This window comes from Bacillus rossius, chromosome 3 (assembly GCF_032445375.1).
Source record: "Bacillus rossius redtenbacheri isolate Brsri chromosome 3, Brsri_v3, whole genome shotgun sequence".
NCBI classification, from domain to species: domain Eukaryota; kingdom Metazoa; phylum Arthropoda; class Insecta; order Phasmatodea; family Bacillidae; genus Bacillus; species Bacillus rossius.
In genome coordinates, this window is record NC_086332.1 from 40778543 (window position 1) to 40804682 (window position 26140).

Here is a 26140-nt window from a genome sequence, read left to right on the forward strand (position 1 = left end):
TTTCTTTAAGTGTATCTGACTATTCTGAGAAACCGATCTCTCCATGAAGGAGTTTTACTCTTAATGAGACATGTCATTTTATTTGGAGTTACATTTAATTCGATAATTTCTGCTACTAAATCAAAACTTGTAATATTTTTATCATGTGGAATTAAAAAATATCATTTCTCAGTCAAATTAATATTACGCCATGAGACATCTGTGGAGCACCAACATGCAAGACGAACTTCCTTTTCCTTGGAGTCTAGCGAAGCCATCTTTCTTTTACGATCGTTAGTGAGCATCCCGCATCCTGCATTAAAGAACTAAATATTATTTACCTGCAAGCAATACGTGACGTCATCTGTTGTTGAAAAGCAGAACTAGTTGCAGCAAGTACTTTTGTATGAGATAAATTAACTCTCGCTGATGAAATATGAAAAAATTTCTATTTAAGTATTGGATCTAATTTAAAACTCTTAGTTTGCATCTGGCATTAGTCACAGAAGCTACAATGGATCGTGGTTTGTTATCTGCAGCTGAATCGGAAGGAAGCCGCTGTATATACTGTGGAAAGGATTTTGTCATGAGAAGGAATGCTAGACGTCATGAGAAGAATGATTGTGCTAGAAACCCAATACGCAACATGTTAAGCTGTAATCGTTGTAGCAGGTTGTTAACACGAATTGACAGCTTAAAAAGACATGATAGAACATGTAAAGTCAAGCCTACTTACGGCATAGAGGACACCGATGGATCCACTAGACTAAAGAAGAGTGATCTGCATTACGACAATAATTTTCCTTGTCCTGAACGTGATGGAATTAGCTCACCCGATCGTGAGGAAGAACATAAATTGAAGGCTGCTAATGGCTTCAGGAAGACTGAAACTAATGGAAGTATCAACACCGTGAAAAGTGAGAATACATTCAAGCCTATATTCAGTAGATCCTCCATTCTTTGTAAAAATGATGGACTCCTAAAAAGGAAGCATGAAGACGATGAAGACACTTCGACATCATCGATAGCGAATTCATACGGTAATCTGGGTGAAGAGGATGTCTTCTACAGTGATTGTTACAGTGACTCTGAGGCTGTTGACAAAGGCATAGACTGTGATGAAGCACCTAGAGCTGACAAGATCGAAGAATGTGACGATGTCCTGAGACCGAAACGATGGAAACGTCGTGTTATAATAAATAAATCTGATAATGCTTATTATGATCACTGGGACGATTGTGATATTAAAAGTATTTATAATAAACAAGCAAGTAAGATGGTGGTAGAAGAGATTGATTATACATCGTGGAACGATCCAAACATATTGGTTGACCGGCTAAGACTTCTACATGGCTCGCTTTGTGCAGGAAACTATCCGTGCATCAAAGAAATATCCTTCATACTCAAAGAACTGAGGAAAGCTGGCTACATACAATAATGGCTTCTTTTACTTGTATTTGTGTAATGTTGAGAAGTAATAAAATATTAAAAGTAAAAATTTAATGTTTTTATTTCTTGTATTCTGATTTCCAACTAAGCCTGTGTGTTTCCGCTACTGTATGTGTGATCATTACGTTTCCTGTGTGTACTGTGTGTACGTTCCGTTTCCTGTGTGTACTGTGTGTACGTTCCGTTTTCTGTGTGTACTGTGTGTACGTTCCGTTTCCTGTGTGTCCTGTGTGTACGTTCCGTTTTCTGTGTGTACTGTGTGTACGTTCAGTTTCCTGTGTGTACTGTGTGTACGTTCTGTTTTCTGTGTGTACTGTGTGTACGTTCCGTTTTCTGTGTGTACTGTGTGTACGTTCCGTTTTCTGTGTGTACTGTGTGTACGTTCCGTTTCCTGTGTGTACTGTGTGTACGTTCCGTTACCTGTGTGTACTGTGTGTACGTTCCGTTTCCTGTGTGTACTGTGTGTACGTTTCGTTTCCTGTGTGTACTGTGTGTACGATCCGTTTCCTGTGTGTACTGTGTTCATGGTCTATATGTCTGATATTGACATGACCCGGACTTGCGGTCCGTGTCTTTACGATGACGGTGCTGCCTTTTCGTTGTCGGTGCTTCCAAAATGTGCTGCCTTTTCGATGGCGGTGCTGTCTTTTAGATGTCGGTGCTTCCAAATGTGCTGCCTTTTCGTTGTCGGTGCTTCCAAATGTGCTGCCTTTTTTTATTGTGCTTCCAGAATGTGCTTCCTTTTTGTTGATGGTCCTTCTATTTTTAATGTTGTTTTGACTCTAGTATTATTGTAGATGTTTCTTGATTTGACTAGCGTATTATTCCATACGGTGCATGTACATAAGCGAGTCCTAGACAGCAGAGCGCTCAGTTTGTTACTGACGTCGGCGGTGTAAGGATCACCTAGTTTATTTCTTCTGGTGCATTAATCACGTAATTACCTGTTCTTGCGAACTCGATGGCATCTTTACCGACTTTAACGTCGAACTCGATGGAGGTTGTACCATCGTCTACGGGAACCTTTACGACAGCTACGACGGAGAAGGAGCAGATTCCGTTGACAACCACGTCGACAACACTGGAGGAGATTTCAACAGACGCGATACCACCAGCAGAAGAGACTTTAATCCCGGTAGTGCTGGCTGTGCAGGAAAACTCGATGAACTTCGTTTCGCCCTCGATGGAGACTTCAATGGATGCCGAATCGACAACAACTAACGAACATCGGTGCTGTTACTGTGACAAGATTTTCTCAAACAGCAGCAATGCTCGACGGCATGAGAAGAGAGAATGTGCCAAGAACCTATATCGTAAAATGTTTGTATGTGAGAAATGTCATAAGCAGTTTGCCAGAAAAGATAATATGAAAACGCACATGAAGACATGTAAAGGTCCTGCTGTGCGGCAGAAAGTAAAGGTTTCGGTGCAACAGCGATGCGTCGATGTTCATAAGAGTATGCCTGGAAATGGTACTACTGTTGCAACGTCCATATCTGGATCGGGTCTGAAAGGTTCGTCTACATCGGCACGGTATCCTTGCAGCTACTGTGATATGTCGTTCACATTTTCCCATGATGCACGAAGACATGAGCGGAGCAAATGCAAAAAGAATCCTACTCGTATAAAGTTTCGATGTGATGATTGTCATGAATGGTTTACTCGAATTGATAGTTTGCGACGACATGCGAAAATATGTAAAGGTGAAGTCCGTGTGCCTACTGCTGAACTACCTGCAGACATTTCGACTCCTCGCTTTAGATTGAAGGCTCGTGAGCGTACAATCAAAAAAACAGATGCGCAGCAACCGATTGCTATGACGACTGAACATGGACCTAAACCTAAGACTGTGTTCGGAGCATTACAAGTGAACGATAATGGTTTCTACTTGGCGCAGACTGCATTTCGTGGAACGTTGAAAGACTACTATTATCTAAATACGTTCGGTGAGTCGAAGGATATTTGTACTTTTCTTGATGATATCAGACAGGACATAATCAATCAGCTTACTGATGACGTAGCAACAAACGGACCATTAAAATATAACTTGTGGTTGGACTGTCTATATGGAAAGCCATATCCGTTAGATGACAAAGTGAAAAAGTGTGCATTCAAGACATCGGCTACAGTAATTTATAGTTCTAACGATGTGAAGCAAACTGTTAAACACGGTATCCAGAAACTCTGTCAAGAAGAGGAGAACTATGTCAGTAAAGGATCTGGTTGGACTCTGTCTAGTATAAACCGATTGGAGCTAAGAATAAGTCATTTCACACCGATGCGGAACTAAATGAATGATTATAAATTTGCTAGCTTTCGTAAGTGATCCTGTAGTAGAATAGAAATTATGTAATAAATATTCTGTTTGTAAAAGAACTTGCGGTGTTTAATTCCTCGAACCTGTTACTATTATGTTAAATTGATGTTATATTTAATTTTTTTGTATCGGCCAGGGGTCGAACCAAGGATAGGAACTGACCGGGTCAATCAGTATATTGATTGCAAATTTATTTAATAAATTTTGGAACTTTTCCCGAATCTCTAGCATTAAAATTACGGATTTTCAAGATGGCGGCCAAATTTCAAGATGGCTGGTGTCACAGCAATAATAAATGATTACTGCACTCTAGCGGGTAAGAATTAAACTAACATGGCGTCGGTGCACTCTCGCCGCCGATACAATGATGATGGTTTCCAACATCGAAGACAAGATGGCGGACATGACGTCATACTAGATGATGTTATATATGCTTTGAAAAAAGTGGTGGGGGGCAGTCTGTCAGCAGCCACCACAGGGGGAAGGATCGGTCGCCATTTTTAATTTTTTTTTGACCTCGTCGGGTTCGAACCGAGGACTCCGAACTCCGTGTCTAAAAATTACAATTTTTTAAAAAAATTATATTAAAATTTTATTAATTGAATTTTTTTATAAATTTTAAAATTTTTTTCATTAAAATCGGATAATAAATAAAAAAGTTAAAGATGGCGGACGTAACGGAAAATGCAACGGTGACGTCATAATCCAAGATGGCGGAAAACAAAATGCTGGAATGTTCGAGAAAACAAAATGACGTCATCCAAGATGGCGGATCCAAGATGGCGGATCCAAAATGGCCGCCGGGGTCAAGGTCAAGGACAAAGGTCAAGGTCAAGGTCATCCAAGATGGCCGCCGTGACGTCACAATCCAAGATGGCGGACAGACAATCACAATCCACACAATCCACATCCTGAATCCTGGCGCAGCTCCGGCTATTATATACTACTCACCACAGTTACACCCGCCTCGTGTAGCCGACGTGCGTGGTGTATTAGGTTGAAGCGCTAGCTCCTGCGCGGAAGATTCTGTGTTCTAATCACTGATAAGACACCGATGAAAGCGAGGTCTCTTGTTGCCAGAAGATAAGGGTACGCTCGTAGCCCCTCTACGACCAGCCTCTCGGCATTAGAGCTCACCAGGTCTTGATGGGATCATTGTCTTGGCATGTTTCGGCCACGCATGGCGAGACCGCTTGGACTGGAAGATGTCGCCCGTGAAGAGCGTCACTGTGGCACCCACGCACGTGCTCAACTGCAATGTGGACAGACAACACCTGCGTGGTTGGCCAACAAGTGGCGGTTCAGCACGTGGGTGTCCGCCGTGTGCGTGGTTTCAGCGGCGCCGAATGGCCGGTTACCACCTGCTCATTGAGTATTCAAAAAACTTACAAACAAAGAGCGCTTTGTGCGCTGATCCTGTGTTCAACAATTTAGAACTCATCACTGACACCGTCGAGCCAACATGTTGAACTTCCATCAACATGCGGAAGTTGTCGACGGTCTACGTCAAGTTCAGCACGACGCACACTCCTACTGGGATAGTTTGCAAGAAAGAATATAGTTGATGACACTCGCGCAGAGGTAGTCGCTGCGATCAGCCTGGGAGAGCGAAGGTACAGCGCTCGCTTCGGTGGAGCTGAAGCTACGTTTTTTTGTTCACATGCAGGGTCTAAAGCCACACAGTCATGCGCAGTGTCTCAAGGCGGCGGGACACAAGACTAAGGCGGGTTTCTAGCAGTTTTGCTTATGAATGTGAGTCATGAGGACGACCCTCACCACTGGGCGGGACACCTTAGCGACCACGGCCACAGAGGACATGGGAACAAGCTACGGAGGCGTATCTAAGGGTGGAGAGGGAAATGAGGCGCGCAACCCCCTCACAACTTTACTGATCACAGTTGACACTGCATACAACGCTGTTGTGCAGGTAAGAATGGCAAAAACGTAAGCTTTGGAACCTTTTCCCTCTTACCAGCTTCTGAATTGCAATTTTTTGTCTTCAAAAGACAAGGTACTATTATTTTGCTTTATCAATATATTATTTTAATATGTGTCTCAGTTGGAAGCCACACAGTGTTCCAAGTGTGTTGCTTCAACTGGCAAACAATCCCCTAAATTGTGGGCCAAATATTTGCTTCAGTGCACCCAGCATGTGTCTTCCACTCCAAATGCATTCGGTAATCAGAAAATGTTTACTTCCATGGCGTGGCTAAGTGTCAGAGTAATCTAATCAGGCAGGACAGCTCATATGCCCGGATGTTTGACGCTTTTCTCTCGCGCTTGTGCTATCAAGCCGCTGATAGCACCGATACCAACTTGGCCCTAAGTATGCGTGACTCATCTGCGACAAGGCCTACAAACATCCCTGCATCATGACTCATCGACAGCGAGGGCATTTCGGACTGAGACCTAAAACAACACGATTAAGGGGGACGGTGGATGTGTTTGGCCATGAACTACTAAGGGAACTATCCCAGAAGGAGTGTGCGTCATGCGAAACTTGATGTAGACCATCAAAAAATTTCACATGTTGATGGATGTTCAACATGTTGGCTCGACGGTATCAGTGATGAGTTATAAATTGTTGAACTGTCTCGGCATATGGACCTCAAAAAGTCGATATTGAGATGTCGTCCTTGACATGTCTAGCCGAATTGTAAAATAACAAGAACTGACAAACGTAACTCACCTATGTGGACATGCCACACAGTTAACAGTCTAGCATTTTCCTTGAACAATGCCGATAACATGTGGGAAACCATCAGGAAGGCTGACTGGGATTATAACCCTGGTGTCCAGGCGAGTCTAGTTACGAAAATAATTAATGTTATTCATCACGTAATGACAAGCTCACCTCGCCGCTTCTCCTCAATTAACTCTCTCAATCTCTCTCCCTCCCACACCCCAATCTCCTGTGCCGATTGTACGTCCATGTGCAGGAATGTCCTCTTGTGTTTACCCCTGAGAACTGTTGGCTCTGCTGTCCCGCAATACAGTAAAACTACGCAAGTTGCCTTCAGCCCCTACAAACCCTAATTATGGACAGTAATAAACATTTAGGAGGAAGGGGGAAGCTTCCGAAACGTTACTTCCAAAAATTTGGGAAGTAGTTTCATATTTAAAACGTTATGTTTAAATCTACGGACCAAAACAAGTTATTAATGGGATCATATAAGTTTTAGAGTAATAATTGGCATACCTAATAGTGATCATCTACGTGTGTTTTCAAAGTTTTATTTTTTAATGTATGGGGGGAAGGAAAATCAGTAAAAAAATAATGAACATTGGCCGTTACACAGTAACTGTGTGTCAAAAAAAGACAAGCAAATATAAATACATAATATTCATAGCAAATAATTAGTTTTTAATTGTAGTCGTAATATAAAGCAAACATGTAAAGTATTCCGCGAAATGAATCCAGTCACCAAACCAAATGCACAGACTTGGAGCTCAGTAAGTAACGGGATCAGGCAAACATCTCTGCACGACACAGACACAGCACAAGGCGCACAACGCTAGCATATCGCTAGTATTGCCTGTTGCCTACTTGTCAGGCTGTAGAATTTCAGCTTCTGACACGGCTATCCTAACAGTGTTCCAACAAAATCCTCCTTTATTTTTCGTTCGATAAACTAGTAAAAACGAATTCTTTGAAAACGCTACTTCAGTTCAGTGAAAAGATTTGGCGACATCCGTTGTGTCAATGGGAACGATGTGCTTACAGGTGCGGACTCTGTTATCAGAAAGAGTACTAGTAGATTATCAGCCTGGCTACGATTAGTTTCTGGTGTTTGTCTAAAACCTTGAAAATCACTTGAAGGGAAAAGTGATGGACATGTTTTCGTCTTGTTTCCACGCAAAGAGTCGCCCTGCGGGCAGAGTCCTCGGCGACGAAGGTCACGGGTTCGAACCCAACAACCTGGCATGACGCAAATATAAGAGCACTTGGTCGGCTCTCCGAGTGGTTCGGAACCTACTGTCGCACTGATACTGTTTACAATCAGGGCCGTGGCCAGGATTTTGTGTTGGAGGGGGCCAGTATAACCATTATTTATTTATAGTTGAATTTAAAAAGGAAAATAATTATTACATTAAAATCATAGATCTCCGACTTTTACACATAGAAATTTAAGTAATGAGAATTGTAAACTGAACGTTATGTATAGGTTTTTATTTAGTGGTTTTCAATTGTTTGATTAATTTGACAACACAAGTCATAAGTTCATATTTAACAATGTTATTAAATACACGAAACACACATATCAAGTTTGTATGAAAAACTTGCTTACCGTAACACTTATACAAACTGACATTAAAAAAGACAACTTGGAAACACAATTCCTGTCACTTATACGTATGATACATGTCTGGTTGTAAAATGGGGGGGGAGGGGGGAAATTGCATAATTGTAGCCCACTAGGGATTACAATGATCTCTCTGTAACCTTTTGCAGCTAACTTGTTATTTTGTCTTTCTGTCTTCGCTTGTTGAAGTAACTTCTTTGAGCGCGATTAGAGTAACATTTCTAGGCCGCATTTTAATGCTACGTTTTCGTGAAACATTGTTGTGAAACGTTTCTGGACAGAGAATAGGTACTTGGCCAAAGAGATATAAAGATTGCACTATGCTATATATGTTGCTGGGCTAGTTTTCGTTCTCGTTAAGCGATGATTCTTCCCCCACCAAAAAAAAAAAAAAAAACAGTGAGTTAGCTGAACGAAAGAATAAAACAGAGAGTATGCGAATGCACTTATTTAAGATAACGGATATATGTATCCTATTCAGTCACCTGCGAATGACTTGAATTTTATATTTGCTACCAGTGCGCTCGCTTTCCTCCTTGTTCAACCAGCAGCGTAGAGAGCGCTGTTGAGATAGTCCCTGCAATGCCCGCATAGATAGCGCTACCTGTTATGAATTTCATATTTCGTTCAGAGATTTGACGTGTTCCGAATGGCAGAAATGATTTAAGAAATAGTAATACGCTCAGTTTTTCTTAGTGGTGTATTTCAATAGCGAGTAATATTTATTGTTAATTGATCATTATTGATTGATTAATAATTATTGATATCCTGAGCAGTTATTTTGAGTGAGTAATAATTTTGTTAATTCATGTTTATTAATTTAGTTTCATTTTATTCAATTACCAATAAATACAACAAATACGTTTAGGATTATTTGATACTTGAAAAAAAAAGTAAGCCAAAAAAATCCCGAGCTGTGTTATTTTTAGAAAATTGTCTTTTTCTCGCTTTCTCTCTCTGCCTTTGGACCCCTACTATATACTTACGAGAATACGTTTGAATTGTCAAAGAAGTTTCACTTATATCACGTGTACTCAGTTACACGCGCTTTTTTTAAAAAATTATTATATTAAATGGTGGAAGGGAATGATCCTGACCTCCTGGCTACGTCTCTGCCTGGAGACATCCTGTGTGTGCGCGCGGCAGGCTGGCGGGGCAGAGACGCCCTGTGACGCTAGTCCCCCCCCCCCCCAACCCTCACCCCTCCCTTCACCATCAGCTCCGGGCAGCTCCGCCCTTCTCTGCTTCTGTGATCAGGCGCAGCCCGCGAGACCACGTCATCAAAGTGGCCAGCTCTCGATCCCCTCCTAGCCTGGATAGCCCACCCCTTCACACGGCCCTGCTGGGCTCTGAACCGCGGCGTTAGTCAGTTGGATTTTCAACAATCATTTCAGCAAGAATTACATGTCGAATTAAACGACATCACGGCAAGCTGTGTCTTTCTAATCGTACTTTCTTGCGATTCCGATCACATAAGTTGGCCATACACCTCAACACTGTAATTTCCTCGAACAATTTTTCATGATTTCGTCTCACAGTTATTATATCTTTAATTATTTTTCTTTTTAAGTTTTCAAAGGTAGTTTAAATAAATACTTACACTGTTTTATGGACGAAATTTATATTTTATTTGATTCAAATTGGTTAACGCGTAAATACAATATCTGCTCTCAAAGTAGATGAGTCAGCTGGAATCGAAATTTTGAGAAACTCGTCTATTACTCGTGGTGACCTGTAAATATATATATAAAAAAATGTTTATAATGGCGCATCCACAAAACGTTACTACATATGTATACACGCAATTCGAATAAAGAAGCCTTGTTTATATTTCGTAACGTGTCGAATTCTGTCTTATTTTCGTTACACTCCACTTTACAAACTGACATACCGATTTATAAGACGTTTCCATGTAAAAACCTTACTTAACGCATTCTCATTGTCATCATAAACCCTTTACTATTCGTCACATACATTATTTGGTGAATGTGTCGCGAGGTAAATATTTGCGAGGCTCGCGCAGGGCTGACCTGGCAGGTAACAACCACACCCCTCCCCTCCCACTTCCACGCTAACACTGACGCGGTCTGACGTCACGCAGCCGTGCTCGAGAGGCGTCCCGCTGAAGTGGATAAACACTTGCGACGACCCGCTCTGCCTGTGGTTCCTCGGCGCGGAAGGCAGGACGCACCAAGGGCGACCACTTCACTCGTACCAAGCGGCTCCTCGCCTCTACAGGCTGGCGAGGAGTTTCTTCGAGGGACTGCGCGCTACAACTGAAATCTCATGGCTGTTCGAGGAGCGAGGCATGTCCTTGTGGTACTTCCAAGATCCATTCACACACAACATTCACACATTAAAAATATTTTCTGTTGCCATTTTAGAGCCAAACAAAACTGATATTCCGACATAAACACTTTTTTTTTAATGCTACACGTAAACGTAAACAGGCTCTTCTCAGACATTTTGAGTAGTTTTTTTCTCTACACATCGTCTGGTATCCGAGTAGGCCGGTTTTGAAAAGTATTTATGACCGTCAGCCATGTCTGAACAGAGAACACGAAGCTGTTCTGAATGTTTTTGAACGTCGTTTCGTGTTAGTGTATGTATGTGTGAATAATTTGAAGTGCATGTGTAGTGTTATTAATTAAGGGTGGGCTGGAAATATCTTGCAACGGTTCAAATTACTAAAATTAATAAATTAAATAATTCGTACTTTTCCAAAGTTTCAAAGTTCTAGCAAAAATTAATCAGTTACATATTAATTATCAGTTAATAATCAGTTATAAAATGTATGAAATTAAATTATGGTTACATGTTTTTCTAAAAACAAATTGACAAGAAAGAAGAAAATGTATTAAAGTTTGGGGGGAAAATGCACTCATCTTTATAACCTCACATCAAAGGTGACAACCTTATAGCTGGTAAATACGCTGGTTATCTATTTCCAACCGAAAACTCTCGGAATGACACGTCCTTCAAAACTACGTTACTGCGTGTGCTTCAGTAAAAACTTTTTCTTCTTTTACAACGCTATTCGGTCCGTACGTTCATCCTGCACGTGTTTTAGTGCTCCTAAAGCTGGAAACTTGGGACCTTGGAAACGTGTCATAAATTGTCTTCTCTCTTTACCCGTTACTCGTTTACTGTCGGCGAAGTGAATATGTGGACCAGCCGTTTACAACATCGTGGCCGGAGCGCGGTTTTACCCTCGTCGCCATGATGGACACATAAGCACATAAGCACATAAGCACGAAGCGCTGTTTGCCATCCTGTGCCAAGTTTACCACCGAGAATATTAATTATACACGCGCATTATATAAAAATAATTTCTTAAATGCACATATGGTGAAACATATATTTAGGCTACTTGATGTAACAAAAGATTTTGTTGGCCCAACCAAATATTTTGTGCAACAAAAATAATTATTGCACACCGAAGAACACACATGGTCGAGTTGACAGATCATTCTTTCGGGCCAACCAAATCACTTCAACTAAAAAAATATTTGTTTGGTTAAACTGTATGTATTTACAAATAGTGTCGAGGCAAACAAACCTTTCTTTCAGTGTCTCATGCAAAAAAAATTCAAAGTTATTCTAAATCAGCCTATTTAATGAATCAATAATTGAGTAATGCAAACGTCAGTATTTAAAACAAAAAAAAAATCAGCGTCAGTATTTTGGGATAGCAAACCCACTTCCTCGACTTGAAACTATATTCCAGCCACGCGCTGAACGCAGACTCGTGGTTTACCGGCAGGAAGTTGTGTTGGTATTTATGTCTCTTCTGTCCATCCTGGCTATTCACTGTGGGGATACATAGCACCGAGTCATAGCAGTATGTACAACATGCAAGTGCAGTCCATATGGGTTGAAACCACTACTTCACAAAAGTTATTAATGCGTCAAGTCTAGTGATGACAACATAACACTACTTTACGCCAAGAATTATTTGCCTCTACATTTAAGAAAGCTTTTACACACAAAAAACAATAATTACTGCAAGTATTTGCTTCAAACATAACATAAACCGTTTAATCTGTACTAATATATTATAGATATTTATATATTATAAATGTGAAAGTGTATTTGTCTCTTTGTCATTATTTCACGAATCAATGGAGCAAAAGATTGACATGATTTTTTTTTGCATTTAGATAGTTTATGAGCTGGAGAATGACAGACTACATATAATAATGAAATTCCATCCCTGAGGGAGTAAAAAGGGTTAAATTCAGATTTATAATGAAAATCATAGGAGGTAGGTCACAGTAAGTTTTTGTCATCTCTCTATGTCCGCCACACGGTCATATGGTAAGGTCTGGAAACTTCCTATACTTCTGCTTGGCGAAACCCATCTGCTTAGTGAAGCTCGCGACTGTTAGCAAGCTAGTTTAGAACTTTGTCAATAGATGGCGTTGCCTTGAATTCGTAACGCGCTATCATTTGGTGCGTCCGTCACGTCTTGCCTAGGGGTTGCCTGCCTTCCCTCAAAATGAAGATGAAGATTGGCGTCCCGGTTTTGCTGATGCGTAGCCTTTGATGCACCGAGATAGAGCAATCAATGGGATTTTAAAATCAAAATTTCTCGTTCTTCGAGTGAAACTCGGTATGTGATGATGTGACGGGTACATGAGCTGTTGTTGATAGGAACCATGGTAGTTGGCGGTGGCACTCACCGAGAGACGTGTCGTAGGCGCAGATGTACTCCGAGGTGGTGAACTGGCAGGTGAGCGCCGTCTTGCCCACGCCCGACGCGCCCAGCATGGCCACCCTGAAGCGGGGCACCTGGTCCGTCTCCTCCGCCTCCTGGGCGCTGCAGCGCGACGCGGCGCTGCCAACCCACCACACCCTCCAGTCATCTCGCGCCGAGGTTGGCTCTACTGCAGGTTACGAGCGGGTTGGGGGAAGCCTTCTTTTCACAGACGAGAGAGCCAAACGCCCGATCGTGCATCTTCGGTTTTTTTTTGGTTCATTGTCTCATGATAACTAATGGTCAATTAGGTTATGTTAGCTACATTATAAATACTTCAAAACATCGTGGACGGTTGATTTGGTTAGGATGGCTACATTAAAGATACTGAGATATAACGAGAGAAAAAACGAGTATGAACTTCGGGGAACTTCGGGTGTGGCTCTCTCGTCTGTGAAATAAAGGCTTCCCCCGGGTTAGGCACAGGGAACATTCCTGCCGCTAGGTGCTCTGGCGCAGCAACGGCGGAACTTAACTACCATGGTTAAGGGTGAAGACAGAAAACTGAATAGTTAAGTGATTTTCATTTTCATAAAACTGACATTAACAGCCCCCCTTAACGTAAGAAGTTATTAATATTATAGTAGCGTGGTTTACGGAATATTATGGTAAGGTATTATGACCGGGTAAAAAAGGTATTTATTTTTTTTCGAGTCCTTATAAAAGTTTGTTTGTTTGGATACAGGCTAAAAAAAAAAAAAATCCGAGCGTATATTTAATATTTCAATTTAAAAATCGTAAACGTCCGCCTTGATATCAAAACAAATTAATGTGTCACGTTAGTCGAACACCACTGCTATCTAGCGGTGAAACCATTAAGTGTGCCAAACTTTGAACATTGATCTTCCCAACCTGTAGTAGAATTAATCTTACTCGTGCAAACGGTCACCTCGAAGCCGCGCGCCGAGAGTTGTCCCACAGATCAAGCAAGGTAAACAGTTGCAACTCAATGCTATAGCTAACTTTCTATTTTCTTTAGAAATAAGCGAACCGTTCGGTATTTATAAGCAACCTAACAACATAAAAATCGTTAAATTTTCTAAAGTAATTTTCGGCAACCTTGATTTTTTTTTTGTGGTTGCTCGTTGCTGTGAATATTCACCACAAATGTTTAAGATTATCTATTTTCCAATACGGGACAAATAGAACATTATGTTTAAATGCCCTATTTTTCGTTTTAAAACTTAATAGTCGCAAAATATTAATGTTGAAAATCATAACTTTCAGTTTCAATTGCAAAAAATACATATTTACACACGTCTGCACATGACAGCCAGTTTATTTCATTGCTATCAAGATAATACAACGTTGTCAAAAATTATTCCTAAGTATAATATTTTGCATTTATACTCAATACGCCACTCCGTTAATACAGCATTCCATAAATTCTGAACTACAAATATTTGTAAAAAAAAAATTAAGTTATGTTATTATATTTAAGAAATTTCCATGTTTTCTTTATATTTAAAACTTAATTTTTTATGTTGGTATTTCTCAATCGCACAGATTTTTTAGTGGGAATATTCCGTCTATTCACTTGCACCCCCCTGGGCCGTCCACCGGGGCGGGCCGGGTTCGTGAGCGTTGGGTTTTCTCGGGGACCTCCTCCCTCTCCAACTCATGTATTCCTCTAGTTGGCGAGACGTTGATCCTCATTCATTCAAATATTCGCCTAAAGTAATTCTGGAATCTAGAAATCCAAAAACAGGGTGGACGTGCCGGGATTCCCGCCTCGTTCGGTATTAGCTATAGTCAAGTGAGGTTATGTTTGGTCAATTGAGGTTATGTTCGGTCAAGTGAGGTTATGTGTGATTGGCTTCGGTCTCTATTGCGTGGCAGCTTGAGGCCCGTTCCACAATGACACGGAAACGGAGACGGAACACGGAAACGAAAACGGATTTCACAGAACAGAGCTTCTACAATAGCGCACAAACGGAGACGGACCCGTATGGACCTGCTCAGCAGTGCTGAAGTCTTCCGTTTACGTTACTCCGTTAGACCAATAGGAGCACGTTATTTATTCACTGCAGTTGTCAAGCTACAGTTGCGCGTTCATGTTAATTAAGATATTAGTTTTGACTAATGTTGGTATCCGTATTTCTCGACTACTTTTTTTATGCGTGAACAACAAAACAAGATTTGTTTTGAAATTTGAATTGTGCACGTGGGTTTCATCATGACGAATTTTGATGAACTTTTAATTTTCATTGTTAAAGATATACCTGCTATATATGACAAGACGGAGAAGGACTACTTTACCACCGCCACAACGCAAAAAAAAATATCGACTTACTACATTACCAAGTTAACAACCATACATTTCGATTTAACAGGCAGTTCACTTGATTCTCGTAGTTTTCAGTTACGTCACGCTCGCTCTTTCTTATTGGCCAAGATTTCTTACGGGTCCGTGTATTGTAGAACGAGAAAAATACGGTCGGAACAGAATAATACTCCGTTTTCGTCTCCGTTTCCATCTGTTCCGTTTCCTTGTCATTGTGGAACAGGCCTGAGAGAGTATCGTGAGCCCGGCGCCGGGACTTCTGGCCGGCGGCTGAAGACTGTGCAGCTGCGAGGTCTACTCGCCGTCCCCAAGGTCGCCGAGCGAGTCTGCAGCCGAGGTGCGGCTAGAGAGTCTGGGGGCGGGCACCGGGTGCTGCGGAACGAGTACAGACGGACAGCGAGTGCTCCACTCGCTGGCCGGGGTACCTCAACTGTGACGCCGAAATAGAAGGCGAGTGTCTTTCAATTTAAACGAACTATTGCGGGCGAGTATAAGCTAGGACATACCAAGGAAAATGTACATAGTATATTAACAGTTAATCGTTTTCTTAGAAATCATGTTATAAATTTGAGATTACAATTTTACAGACATCTGAACTTTTAAAAAAATGTCTCTGGTCGCGAGAAATAAACTGGAGATTTAAATTTTATAAAGTGTTTGTGATGAAGTAATATTGTAAGAATTGTAAATATGGTTCGCTCTGTCACTAACTAGTTTGCTGTGTATAAATTTATGACAGCCCATGTATTTAGTAAAGTTCAGTCTTAGTTTAAGTTCAGGTTATCTGTAATATAATATTGTACAGCCTTAATCTAGTTTTCAGAAAATGTCTTAAAATAGTAATATTTAAAGCAAATACTTTAATTACGTTGTCAGAAAACGCCATGTACAAGAAATATTTGAAGCAAAGGCTTTTTAAATAAGAATTTTTGTTAAATCTTATATTTGCAGGTGTGTAATTAGGTATTATTTTGTGTTCGCAGAACGCCAGTCGTTCATGAGTACAACTGTGCTACGATACCAAGTGTGTGAACCAGATAACACGCTTAAGTTTGTCTCAAATTTAGTTTTAAAATAGAACTAAATTTACGTATAGCACTTTTCTCGCTCTTTAATGAAAACTATCGTCTAGTATTGCACCTCCTGCGGTACAGCACTGGACAAGAATACAATGTTCTCAAAGGTACTAGCGGTATCAGGGGAGTCCAGCTTGACCACACAAGAGTCGAATGCTAATATCTGGTGTACGTTGCATCGAGTTCGGTGGACTGAAACTAATCCGAACACCGAACGCATCTCTATGTGAATCACGACCGCGTTGTTAATATTGGGCCGGGACTGTGATATCTTCCTCCTGCAACAACACTCGTTGTTCCAATTGTTCGGCGCGCGTGGGCCGGGCGGGCTGGGAGGGTGGCTTTGTGCAGCCTCGCGGCAGGGGAGGGGAAGGGGTGTATTGTTTGTCCAGCGCAGGTCACGTGGCCCGCTGACCGCACAGAAGCGGGGTGCTGTCATAACTTAGAAACACACAACTTAGAAACACACAACTTAGAAACACATAACTTAGAATTTTCTAAGGTATGACAGTTCTTAGTTATGACTTTCTACATTACGACGTTTCTAAGTTGTGTGGTTCTGCGTTGAGTGTTTCTAAGTTACGTTTTTCTAAGTTATGACAGTTCTAAGTTGTGTGTTTTTAAGTTGCGATAGTTCTAAGTTATTACTTTCTACGTATTGACGTTTATAAGTTGTGTGGTTCTGCGTTGCGTGTTTCTAAGTTACGTGTTTCTAAGTTATGACAGTTCTAAGTTGTGTGTTTCTAAGTTCTAAGTTGTGACTTTCTACGTTATGACGTTTCTAAGTTGTGTGGTTCTGCGTTGCGTGTTTCTAAGTTACGTGTTTCTAAGTTATGACAGTTATAAGTTGTGTGTTTCTAAGTTCTAATTAGTGACTTTCTACGTTATGACGTTTCTAAGTTGTGTGGTTCTGCATTGCGTGTTTCTAAGTTACGTGTTTCTAAGTTATGACAGTTATAAGTTGTGTGTTTCTAAGTTGTGATAGTTCTAAGTTGTGACTTTCTACGTTATGACGTTTCTAAGTTGTGTGGTTCTGAGTTGCGTGTTTCTAAGTTATGATAGTTATAAGTTGTGTGTTTCTAAGTTGTGATAGTTCTAAGTAGTGACTTTCTACGTTATGACGTTTCTAAGTTGTGTGGTTCTAAGTTATGATGTTTCTAAGTTGTGTGTTTCTAAGTTACGTGGGTTTTTCCAAGTTTTCTAAGTTATGACAGTTCTAAGTTGTGACTTTATAAGTTATGTGGTGTTCCCCACAGAAGCTACACGGGAGCGCGCCACTGCCGCCTGCTCTCCTTCACCCGGGGAAGAAATTGTTACTAGTGTCCTTCACCCAGTGCCGTAGCCAGGATCTTGTACTGTATAATCATTATGTCATTATTTACGAGTAATTTTTTCTTTATGATTTGCATTTTTAAAGTACATTGACTGTCACAGTAAAATCTCAGTTAACGGTAGAACTTTAGAACTCCAACGTATTACACATAGAAATTCCAGTAATAATTTTGTGTGAAAAAAGAAAACTGAAAATTTATTATTTTTGTGCCAAAACGGACTGATATATATCGTTGAAACTGTTTGTTTACTTAAGTTTTGATACTTTTATTAAAATTTATATTATTATAAAGAAACTTAATGTGTTAAAAAGTAAGGTTTCTGTTTCAAAAACTTTTTTTATTTCCAGAAAGGTACAGCAAGAGTGCACAGATCCTCATCGGGTGCAAGTGCGTAATACAATGCGCCAAACAATACTGTTAAGAAGTAAGGTGACTATATGGACCCACAGTTTCTATAGCTCCAGATCCGCCGTTCTAACACGTTTGATCAGACCCCTCTAAGGAGATTCGGACTGTTCTACGTTTTACGTTTTATAAGAGGCAAAAACATTCTCAACTCCTTTTATTTTGAAAACATTTACTGATAAATTGTTTTTAATGTTTGTGTTTAAATAGCGTGTCTTGCTGCGTCTGGCGACGCGATGTCAGCGGAGCAGCGCACCAATCAGCACGCTGATTTAAAATCTCGAGGAACCTTTAAACGTTTTAAGAATGGAACGTTCTTCTATATCTAGCCGCCATATCTACAAGATGTGAGTGAAGAAACAGCATAATTATCAGTGTTGTTATCTATAATATTTAAGCATCCATCAGTTTATTGATGCATAGGGAAATGTACTAAGTCTATTTAGCTTAGACAACTATGGCAACACATCACGGAACTATCACTAGGTGTGAAATCTAATAAGTAAAAGCCCGCAGTACGTCCCTATCATAGTCCATACATTATCCGGTATATGAAGTGGCCTAGAACAAAGTGACGCCAGGGGCGTAAGTCAATAACAGTTAAGGAAACTTAAACAAACTGAACATATTTTGGAACCTAACAGTTTTAACTAAATTGTTTTATACTGAGTGAAATATATTTTTACTTTAAACTGACAATCAGTAAATCATCAAACTCTCGCACCTCAGAGGTCTTGACGATTAAGACCTTATGTTCTACGATGAACTTACTAGCCGGACAGACAAACAAAGATCGAATTTAAAGCATTTATGTATTTAATTGTGTTGTGCAGTAATCTGACACTGAGTTTTGCACTAGAATGTTGTGAGTATAAAATATAATTAAAGATGGTTGAAATTGAACGTGCCCAGTGTAAAATCCTGTTAATTAGCAAGATTCGGGTTTTTACAGCCTAGATACCGTCCTTTTATTGACATACAATCCTATTTATTGAATACTGTAATAAATGTTTAAGTGTGTTGCCAAAACAACAATTATTACTGTGTTTGTGTAGGTACTTGTTTGTATCAAGATATGCAAAGTGCATAACTAATTGTATCATTTGCCTATCAATAAGCTATAAAATATCTTGCTTATCAATCTTAAACATATTTGGTTTATTACGTCTATCTGAACTCCCAGTAACATAGTCACTACTCAGATATTAACATTATTATCGGCATACAATTAAGTTAAGTGGCATGCAGAGATAGTAATATATGAGTTGTGTAAATGTTCGTGCACACATGTTACATCCAGTCATAGCATATCCGTTGCCATAACTAGCACAAGGAGCTCCTGTGCAGGAGTAGAAGTAGCCAGCCCGTGCATATGGATTTTTATTTAATTGTTTTAATAACCTTTTTGTTAATTCAATGTTTTGAGGATTGCGTTAAAACAAGTAATAAGTAAATATATAAATTAATGCGGTTAAATACATGAAACACTTATATCAAGTTTGTATGAAAGACATGCTTACAGAAATACCCGTGCAAACCGGCATCACATAAAGACTACGTGTCTATTAACGTCCAGTGTTTGTTTAAAATTAGCGTCAAAAAGTACCTCAAAGTTTTCTGGCCAATATTCTTTGTTTTTTCTATAGTAATACCACAATCGCACGGCTTATGGTCAGTTATATCATTAAAATTCATGCGTGATCTCGAGTACCTTAGCTGGTTTGAAATCGTTCAACCGCGGTTTGATCATCGTTCAACCGCTTTTCCTGTTGCAACATTGTGTTGCGAACGCTGAGCGAATATCACTGGGTACTTCAAATGAGAAACGACTCGGATCAGTTAATGGAAATGACCGCGGATCGACACTGCACCAGCAGATACGGCCGGCATTTTCACGGATTTTATGCACGTTAATTTACTCAAATTTACAACAATTTGCAACTATCAAAAATTCTACTTACTCTAGTGTTACAGCCTTTTTCTCACGAGAAGTACCTTTTGTTTTTATTTGTTTGTTGACCATATTCCTGTTGTGGAGTATTGTGTGGTGTTAAATCCTGACAACAGCAATTTTTTGCTTAATTTGTGTTTTTGTCATTTGTGTTTTTTTTTTTGTAATTTTCTTCTACAGACATACATGAGCTTAGCAATGGCGTATGTCCAAAAGCTTACATCAAGTCAGAAGTACCTTTATTTTAAATTTTTGAATGCTTGTTATTTTAGTTTAATTTTTTAACATTTTATTTCATCTTATTACTTTGCATATTAAAAAGAATATTTCTTACTGCTTCGTTTTGTATTAACTTTTAAATAACAGTATGTGTTTTCAGTCGTTATTAAAATTCAAAAGATGAGGCCGTGACTATGGCTGTATCCGAATACTGGCCTAATGGATCCCTTAGCTAAGGGATCCACTAAAAATGCATCGTAGTGGACGCGGCCATCTTTGTGTTGAATCCGAATTCTCACAAGGGATGCCGATGCATCCCTTCACGCATCCACTAATTCGAAATTTCTAGGGATGCGACACTCGCATCCACTAACGCGTCCCTACATCCATTAGCTTCGGAATCGGGTTTTATTTTGTTTGTGTATAAAATTACTTCAGATTTTCAGCATAAGATTTGTTTAAAACATTATAAGCGAAAGTGATAACTTAAACAGAGACAAATTAAGACGTTAATAAATATAATAAAAATACGAATTTAAACTTAAAGGATAATTCAAAACTCATAAGTATTTTTAAAGTTTACAATTTATAAAATGTATTTTAATTGAATCGCTACATGTATAACATACACGTTACATTATTTTTTAATTGGTAGGTATTTATTATTTACGTTTTGCTGAATATTCGTAGATATCCCTACACAAAATGGCTGCGTAAACATTAGTACGACTGGCAGTCAACAGGTGGTGCTAGCAGTAAAAGTATTCGGATACTATCCATCCATTAGAAATGCGTCCTCTACATTGTGGCTGCATTTGCTAAGGGATGTAGGGATGTGTGTGCTAAGGACGCATCCCTATGTATTCGGATACAGCCTTTGTGTGCTGCTATCTTGTGACTACATCAACAATTTGACCGCCGAGTCACAATCGATTGTAGCGACTTCACATCGTTCCAGCCCACCAATAGAAATGTACTTAACATTTCTTCGACACTGCTGCTGCCTGTTGTCGAAGATTGGAAATATGAACAATATTTCAAGGCGCGGTGCAACGTTTAGAGGAATGATCCTTGGATCATTCTTGGGCTAAAACCATTGGATCGCGGAGCGAAAATCAGAATGGCGCAACTGGCCATTAGAGCTTCCACTTGCGTTCGCCATGGACTCTGTGCTCTATGTGCTCTATGTGCGGTGGGCTGAACTTTGTGTTCAACACGTCCCCAACATGGCTCAGAAACATGTGGTATGAGCTGTTTGTCTGATTGCGTCCGGTGTTACAAAAATCCTTTAATTTGTCAAAAAAAAAAACTCGCTCTAAGCTTACACGCGCATGCAAGCTACTGTTTCTATCGTTGTCGGGTCGAGTTCAGATTGCCTTCGGGAGCGCCTGTCGGTGCCACCTAATGGCTTCCTTGCTTCTGAACTGAAGACGACGCAGGTAGGCATTCGCTGCTTCCCTTAATACAACCATTGCCATCCGGCTCAATCCGGACTAAGACAGTTTTACCCCTCAAGGAATTTTTTAGCGGCGGCTACGAAGTGAACGAAGGAGTCCTGAAATAATTAAAATCACAGGCAAAAAAAACAAACATGGTTTTTAATATCAGTGTCAATTTTCGGCAAGTGTCTCAGTTTGCTTACCAGCCGCGCCAGAGGGCAATGAAGCAAGATTACCTCCCACTTAGGAGGTCCCGGGTTCGAATCCTCCCCCGGCATAGCATGATTTCGGATTTGCAAGTTTTCTCGGAATCCGTCTTGACGACTGTATTGACTTATCCTCCCAGCAATCCACGTCCTAATCCTTCACCATATCATTATCCGCGTAGTATGCTACACCTCTCTGTTGTCAGATAACACAAATGTCAGATAGTAGATTAAATCATCAGTAAGGATAACTCATTGTTTTCAACGAATTGGCTCTTTAATTCGCAGCAAACGATTCACCAAATGCTCAAGAACTGTGCACTCCAAATGGCCTATATATAGCCTATCTCATCCTTATATTGCATTGTGCATGCAGTGAAAGGGCATTTACTTTCTCTTTCCAATGCACGACTCTTGCCATTAGCGCTGTCCTTGTTTCGGTGTGCTCTGTGGCCAGATGCACGCCATAGATCGCAAACATTTCACACACAACTTTGAAATGAAATTAAAGTTTGTTTAATGTATCGGAAAAATTGTACTCGTATTTTGTTAGGTAAAATTTGGAATGAGAATTGTGGAGATAAATTTTCCAGATGTATTTCATAGAGAATATCATCTGATAATTTCCATTTTTTTTTTAATTCTTAGTAAATATAATTGAAAGACGCCATCTTGGTTTCAACTGTTTTTGTTAAAATTTGTTTGTATCATTTAATTTTAAGAAGTTTGGCTCTTTTCAGAACTACGCATTTTTCATGGATTGCCATGTTATTAATAGTGACTGCTAAAAATAGTTTCTCCTGTGAAATAATAATTGGTGTTTAGCATTTATTTTTTTTTCTGTCAGAATGGCTACAGTTGTAATAATAGGTACTGTCAATAGACACTATTTTATGGTGTCATAAAAACCAATAAATAGTGTCTATAAAAGTATATATTAAAACCTATTATGATTAACGATAGTATACAAAATAAAACTAGTGATTTTAACAACCTGGCAACAGTGTTCGACATCCACTCGGCAGGCTACTGCAATCTTAGCATGGGACAGGCTATAGATGAAAAGGGGGGAGTCCTTAGCTCGTGCTGTAATGTATACTCCGGCACGAGATGCTCCTTCAGAATTTTCCCCCTCGCGAAGACGTCGCGAAAGCGACACTCTGGAGCGTCACACGACTCCAGACGTAACGAGGAGCGTCACGCCGTGGGAGGGTCACCGGAGACGTTATCGAGATGATTCTTTTTTTTAAGTGCAGCATCTCAGCTCTCTGCGGCAGAGAGTCGAGCAACGGAGATGTGAAACAACCACGGTGCTGCCATCTGTGGCGGATGGCACGAACCAAAGTTCACAAAAAAACAAAGTGAAACTTTGTAGCATCAGCTGTTTAGTGAATTTTTAACAAGATGAACATGTAACTTAGGTTCACACCTCATAAATTCATCAATACTCCCCCAGGCATCTGAACCCGCTAGGGTGTTGACCTGGTTAGGAGAAAGGTGGATCTTTTACATACCAGACACTGTTACCAGTGCCTAACGTGGGTTCCAAGAACCGGGAAATAGATTCGCCATTTCCAATCGCGGCATGTTACTGGAGAGCGCCCGGCTAGGTCGAGAGGTTGAGACCCATCCCAACTTCGGCCCCACCGACCCGCCCCCTGCGCCGCCGTAAACCCCCAGACCACCTACAGAGCCAGCCCCCTCTGTGGGATCTGAGTAGCTACGACACGGAACCATACCTCTCACATCCCTGGGACCCCTCGGTCACCCAGTTGCTCGTGATCCAGCTGAGGCCTACTATCCATCCTCTACTAGCTCAGCAGGCTAGTACCCGAGGTAGCTCAACAAGATGGACAGTATTGTAATAAAATTCATTGTCGAAAATCAGGTCCCAAGCCCGGCTTTAGTATTCTTCTCAAGTCGTTTTTACGCTTTCATGGAGCCGTTTAGTTATATAGTTTTAAATTTTGATCTGATAATAAAATGATTCAACCAGTCGACGTAGCTGCTACGGCAGCGAACTCTAGCGGCGGGTGCGGAAACTACGTATGATTCGCGTGCAGAAATGTAGTTGAAAACACAATTTGCGTGTATTTATTATGGTCGCCTTTATTTTAAAGAATTCTACGTTAAATTTCGTGCCCGAGTTTTTGCATTGTAAGTGTAGGTATTTTCAACATGAGAACACACGAATTTGCTCGTTACCGAGGTGAGATGTTACACATCTCTGGCACGCACTGAAAGACTCTCTCACAATTTTTGACGTGACAACGTCTAATAAATCGACGAAAGCCGGCTGCACGCACGAAAAAGTGTCCCGTTACGCACATTGTTCCGTTACGCTGTGTCCCGTTACGCTCATTGTACGCTTGCGCCGCATCTATCTCTCTTCCACTCAACTGTTTATAAAGTGAAGTGAAAAGTTAATGTTGTTTTCATTGCTTATTACAACAACAATTTCGGCAATAAAGGTTAATTATTCTTGCATTTTAAAAATCTGATTACTAGTATAATTTCAAGTATTAATTCTTTTATTATTAAAATAAAAATGATTCAATTTTATTCATAAAGTATGCAAGAATTTCATCAATGTTTTGTTATGACGTTGTCACGTTAAACTATCGTCCGTAAACCGACTTTACAGACAACCATTTTTTTTTTGGACGAGGCAGGACGACGGGGGATCGGCAGCGCGGCGAGATGGAGACATCGGCCGGCGGAGAGAGCTAATTGGGCAGAGTTCCAGTTGCACTCGCCCCGCCAATCACCGCCAGGCTCCATCCCCGCTTGCTGGGCTGGGAGACGTCATGGGTTCGATGACCTGCTGGCTAGACTTGACGGCGCTGTTTACTCGAGCCTTAGTCACGTGTTCATTGGTTGTTCTGCTCGAGAGTAGGCATTTAGTCTTGAGCGGCCGTTGGTGCCTCGAGGCATACCGGGGCAGCTGTGGTCCTCACGAAACAAAACAAAAACGGTATATACCCCTCCTCTTCATGAAAACTGGTATACTATTGGCATAAAGCAATTCGTTATTTTGTCGCCTAACCCATGTTTTGGTGTCCAAAAAAAAACATCCATCACCCGTACCTCTTCTGTTGATTCTTAAGTAGTTGTTTACCCATCCTTTCTCTGATAAGTATAACAACAATTTAGAATATGTCAGGAGTTTATATTGACTTTATTAAATATATTTTTTTCATTAATTTACTTATATTTCCTTGCAACTTAAATTTTATGTGGGACAGCTTTAATTACATCTAATCGTAGTTTCTTCTTAGATTTTGCTACAGTGCAATAACCGTTATATATGTAATATTATAAACTAGAAATTCTGTTTCCTATAAATACATTAGTGAAGAACTAAGATAATGGTTACCGTAAAACTGGGTGAATGTAAACAGCGGGGTGAATAGAAACAGTCCGTTCAGAGAATCAAAAAACCCAATTCTTCAATAAAAATTACACTTAATAATGTTGGGGAATAACTTGCTAAATACATTTTAAAAAAATTAATGATTTTATTCATGAAGATTTCTTGAGCAGCATGTTTCTATTCACCCCGCTGTTTCTATTCACGCCGTTTTACGGTATTCTTCTGCAATCGTGTTATTTTGGTTCTTCCCTAGTCTGCGAGCCAACTGAGGTTCCCCAGGTGTGACGTGCCTCCGAGCCCTCCCTACGAGCCGCGCACTGGCGCGCCGACGGACCGCTACAGGCAGGCGTCCAGGGAGGAGGGCGGGCGTCGTGGCGGCGAGGAGGGGAGGTATCGACCACGCCGCGAATTATTGGAAACCTCCGACGCAGCTGTTGCTTGCGGTCGCGTCTACGGCAGAGCGGCGGGGATTGGTGGAGGTAGCGTTGGGATGGGTGGGGGGAAAGAGAGCTATAGAGCGACCAGTTCTTCCTTGTGGGAGCTTCACCGTTGCTCCCGCGCGAAACACCGCGGAAACCTCCCGTACCTCTCGGGTAGAAACTGCCGAAGCATTCGGGATGAACCACTCGGGTAGAAAATTCTGAAGCTTTTAGGTAGAAACCTCTGAACCTCTTAGTAAACCTTCGAACCTCTCAGAGATATTTGTGAACCTCTTGGGTAGAAAGTTAAGAAGCTTACAGGTAGAAACCTTTGAACCTCTCAGAAACCTTCGAACCTCTCAGGCAGATATTTATGAACCTCTCGGGTAGAAACTTAAGAAGCGTTCAGGTAGAAACCTTTAAAACTTTCAGGTAGAAACCTTTAAAACTTTCAGGTAAAAACCTTTGAAACTTTCAGGTAAAAAAATTCGAAACTCTCGCGTGGAGATTTCTGAAAAAAAAAAAAAAACAGATAGAAACTAAAGAAACTCTCTGGTATAAAACTCAAGACATCCTCTGCAGAGAACTCTGAACATTCCAGGCAGAAAATTCAAAAATTCAGAGTTAGA

At 40.6% G+C, this 26140-nt stretch overlaps 1 protein-coding gene across 1 annotated transcript in view; it reads right to left on the bottom strand.

Moving 5' to 3' along the window:
* Window positions 1–26140, bottom strand: part of LOC134531275 (ras-related protein Rap-2a-like) — a 72671-nt gene that overhangs the window by 14557 nt on the left and 31974 nt on the right. The window contains exon 3 of the mRNA XM_063366968.1: window positions 12732–12886. Coding sequence (XP_063223038.1) covers window positions 12732–12886 — 155 coding nt within the window. The remainder of the gene's footprint in view (window positions 1–12731; window positions 12887–26140) is intronic.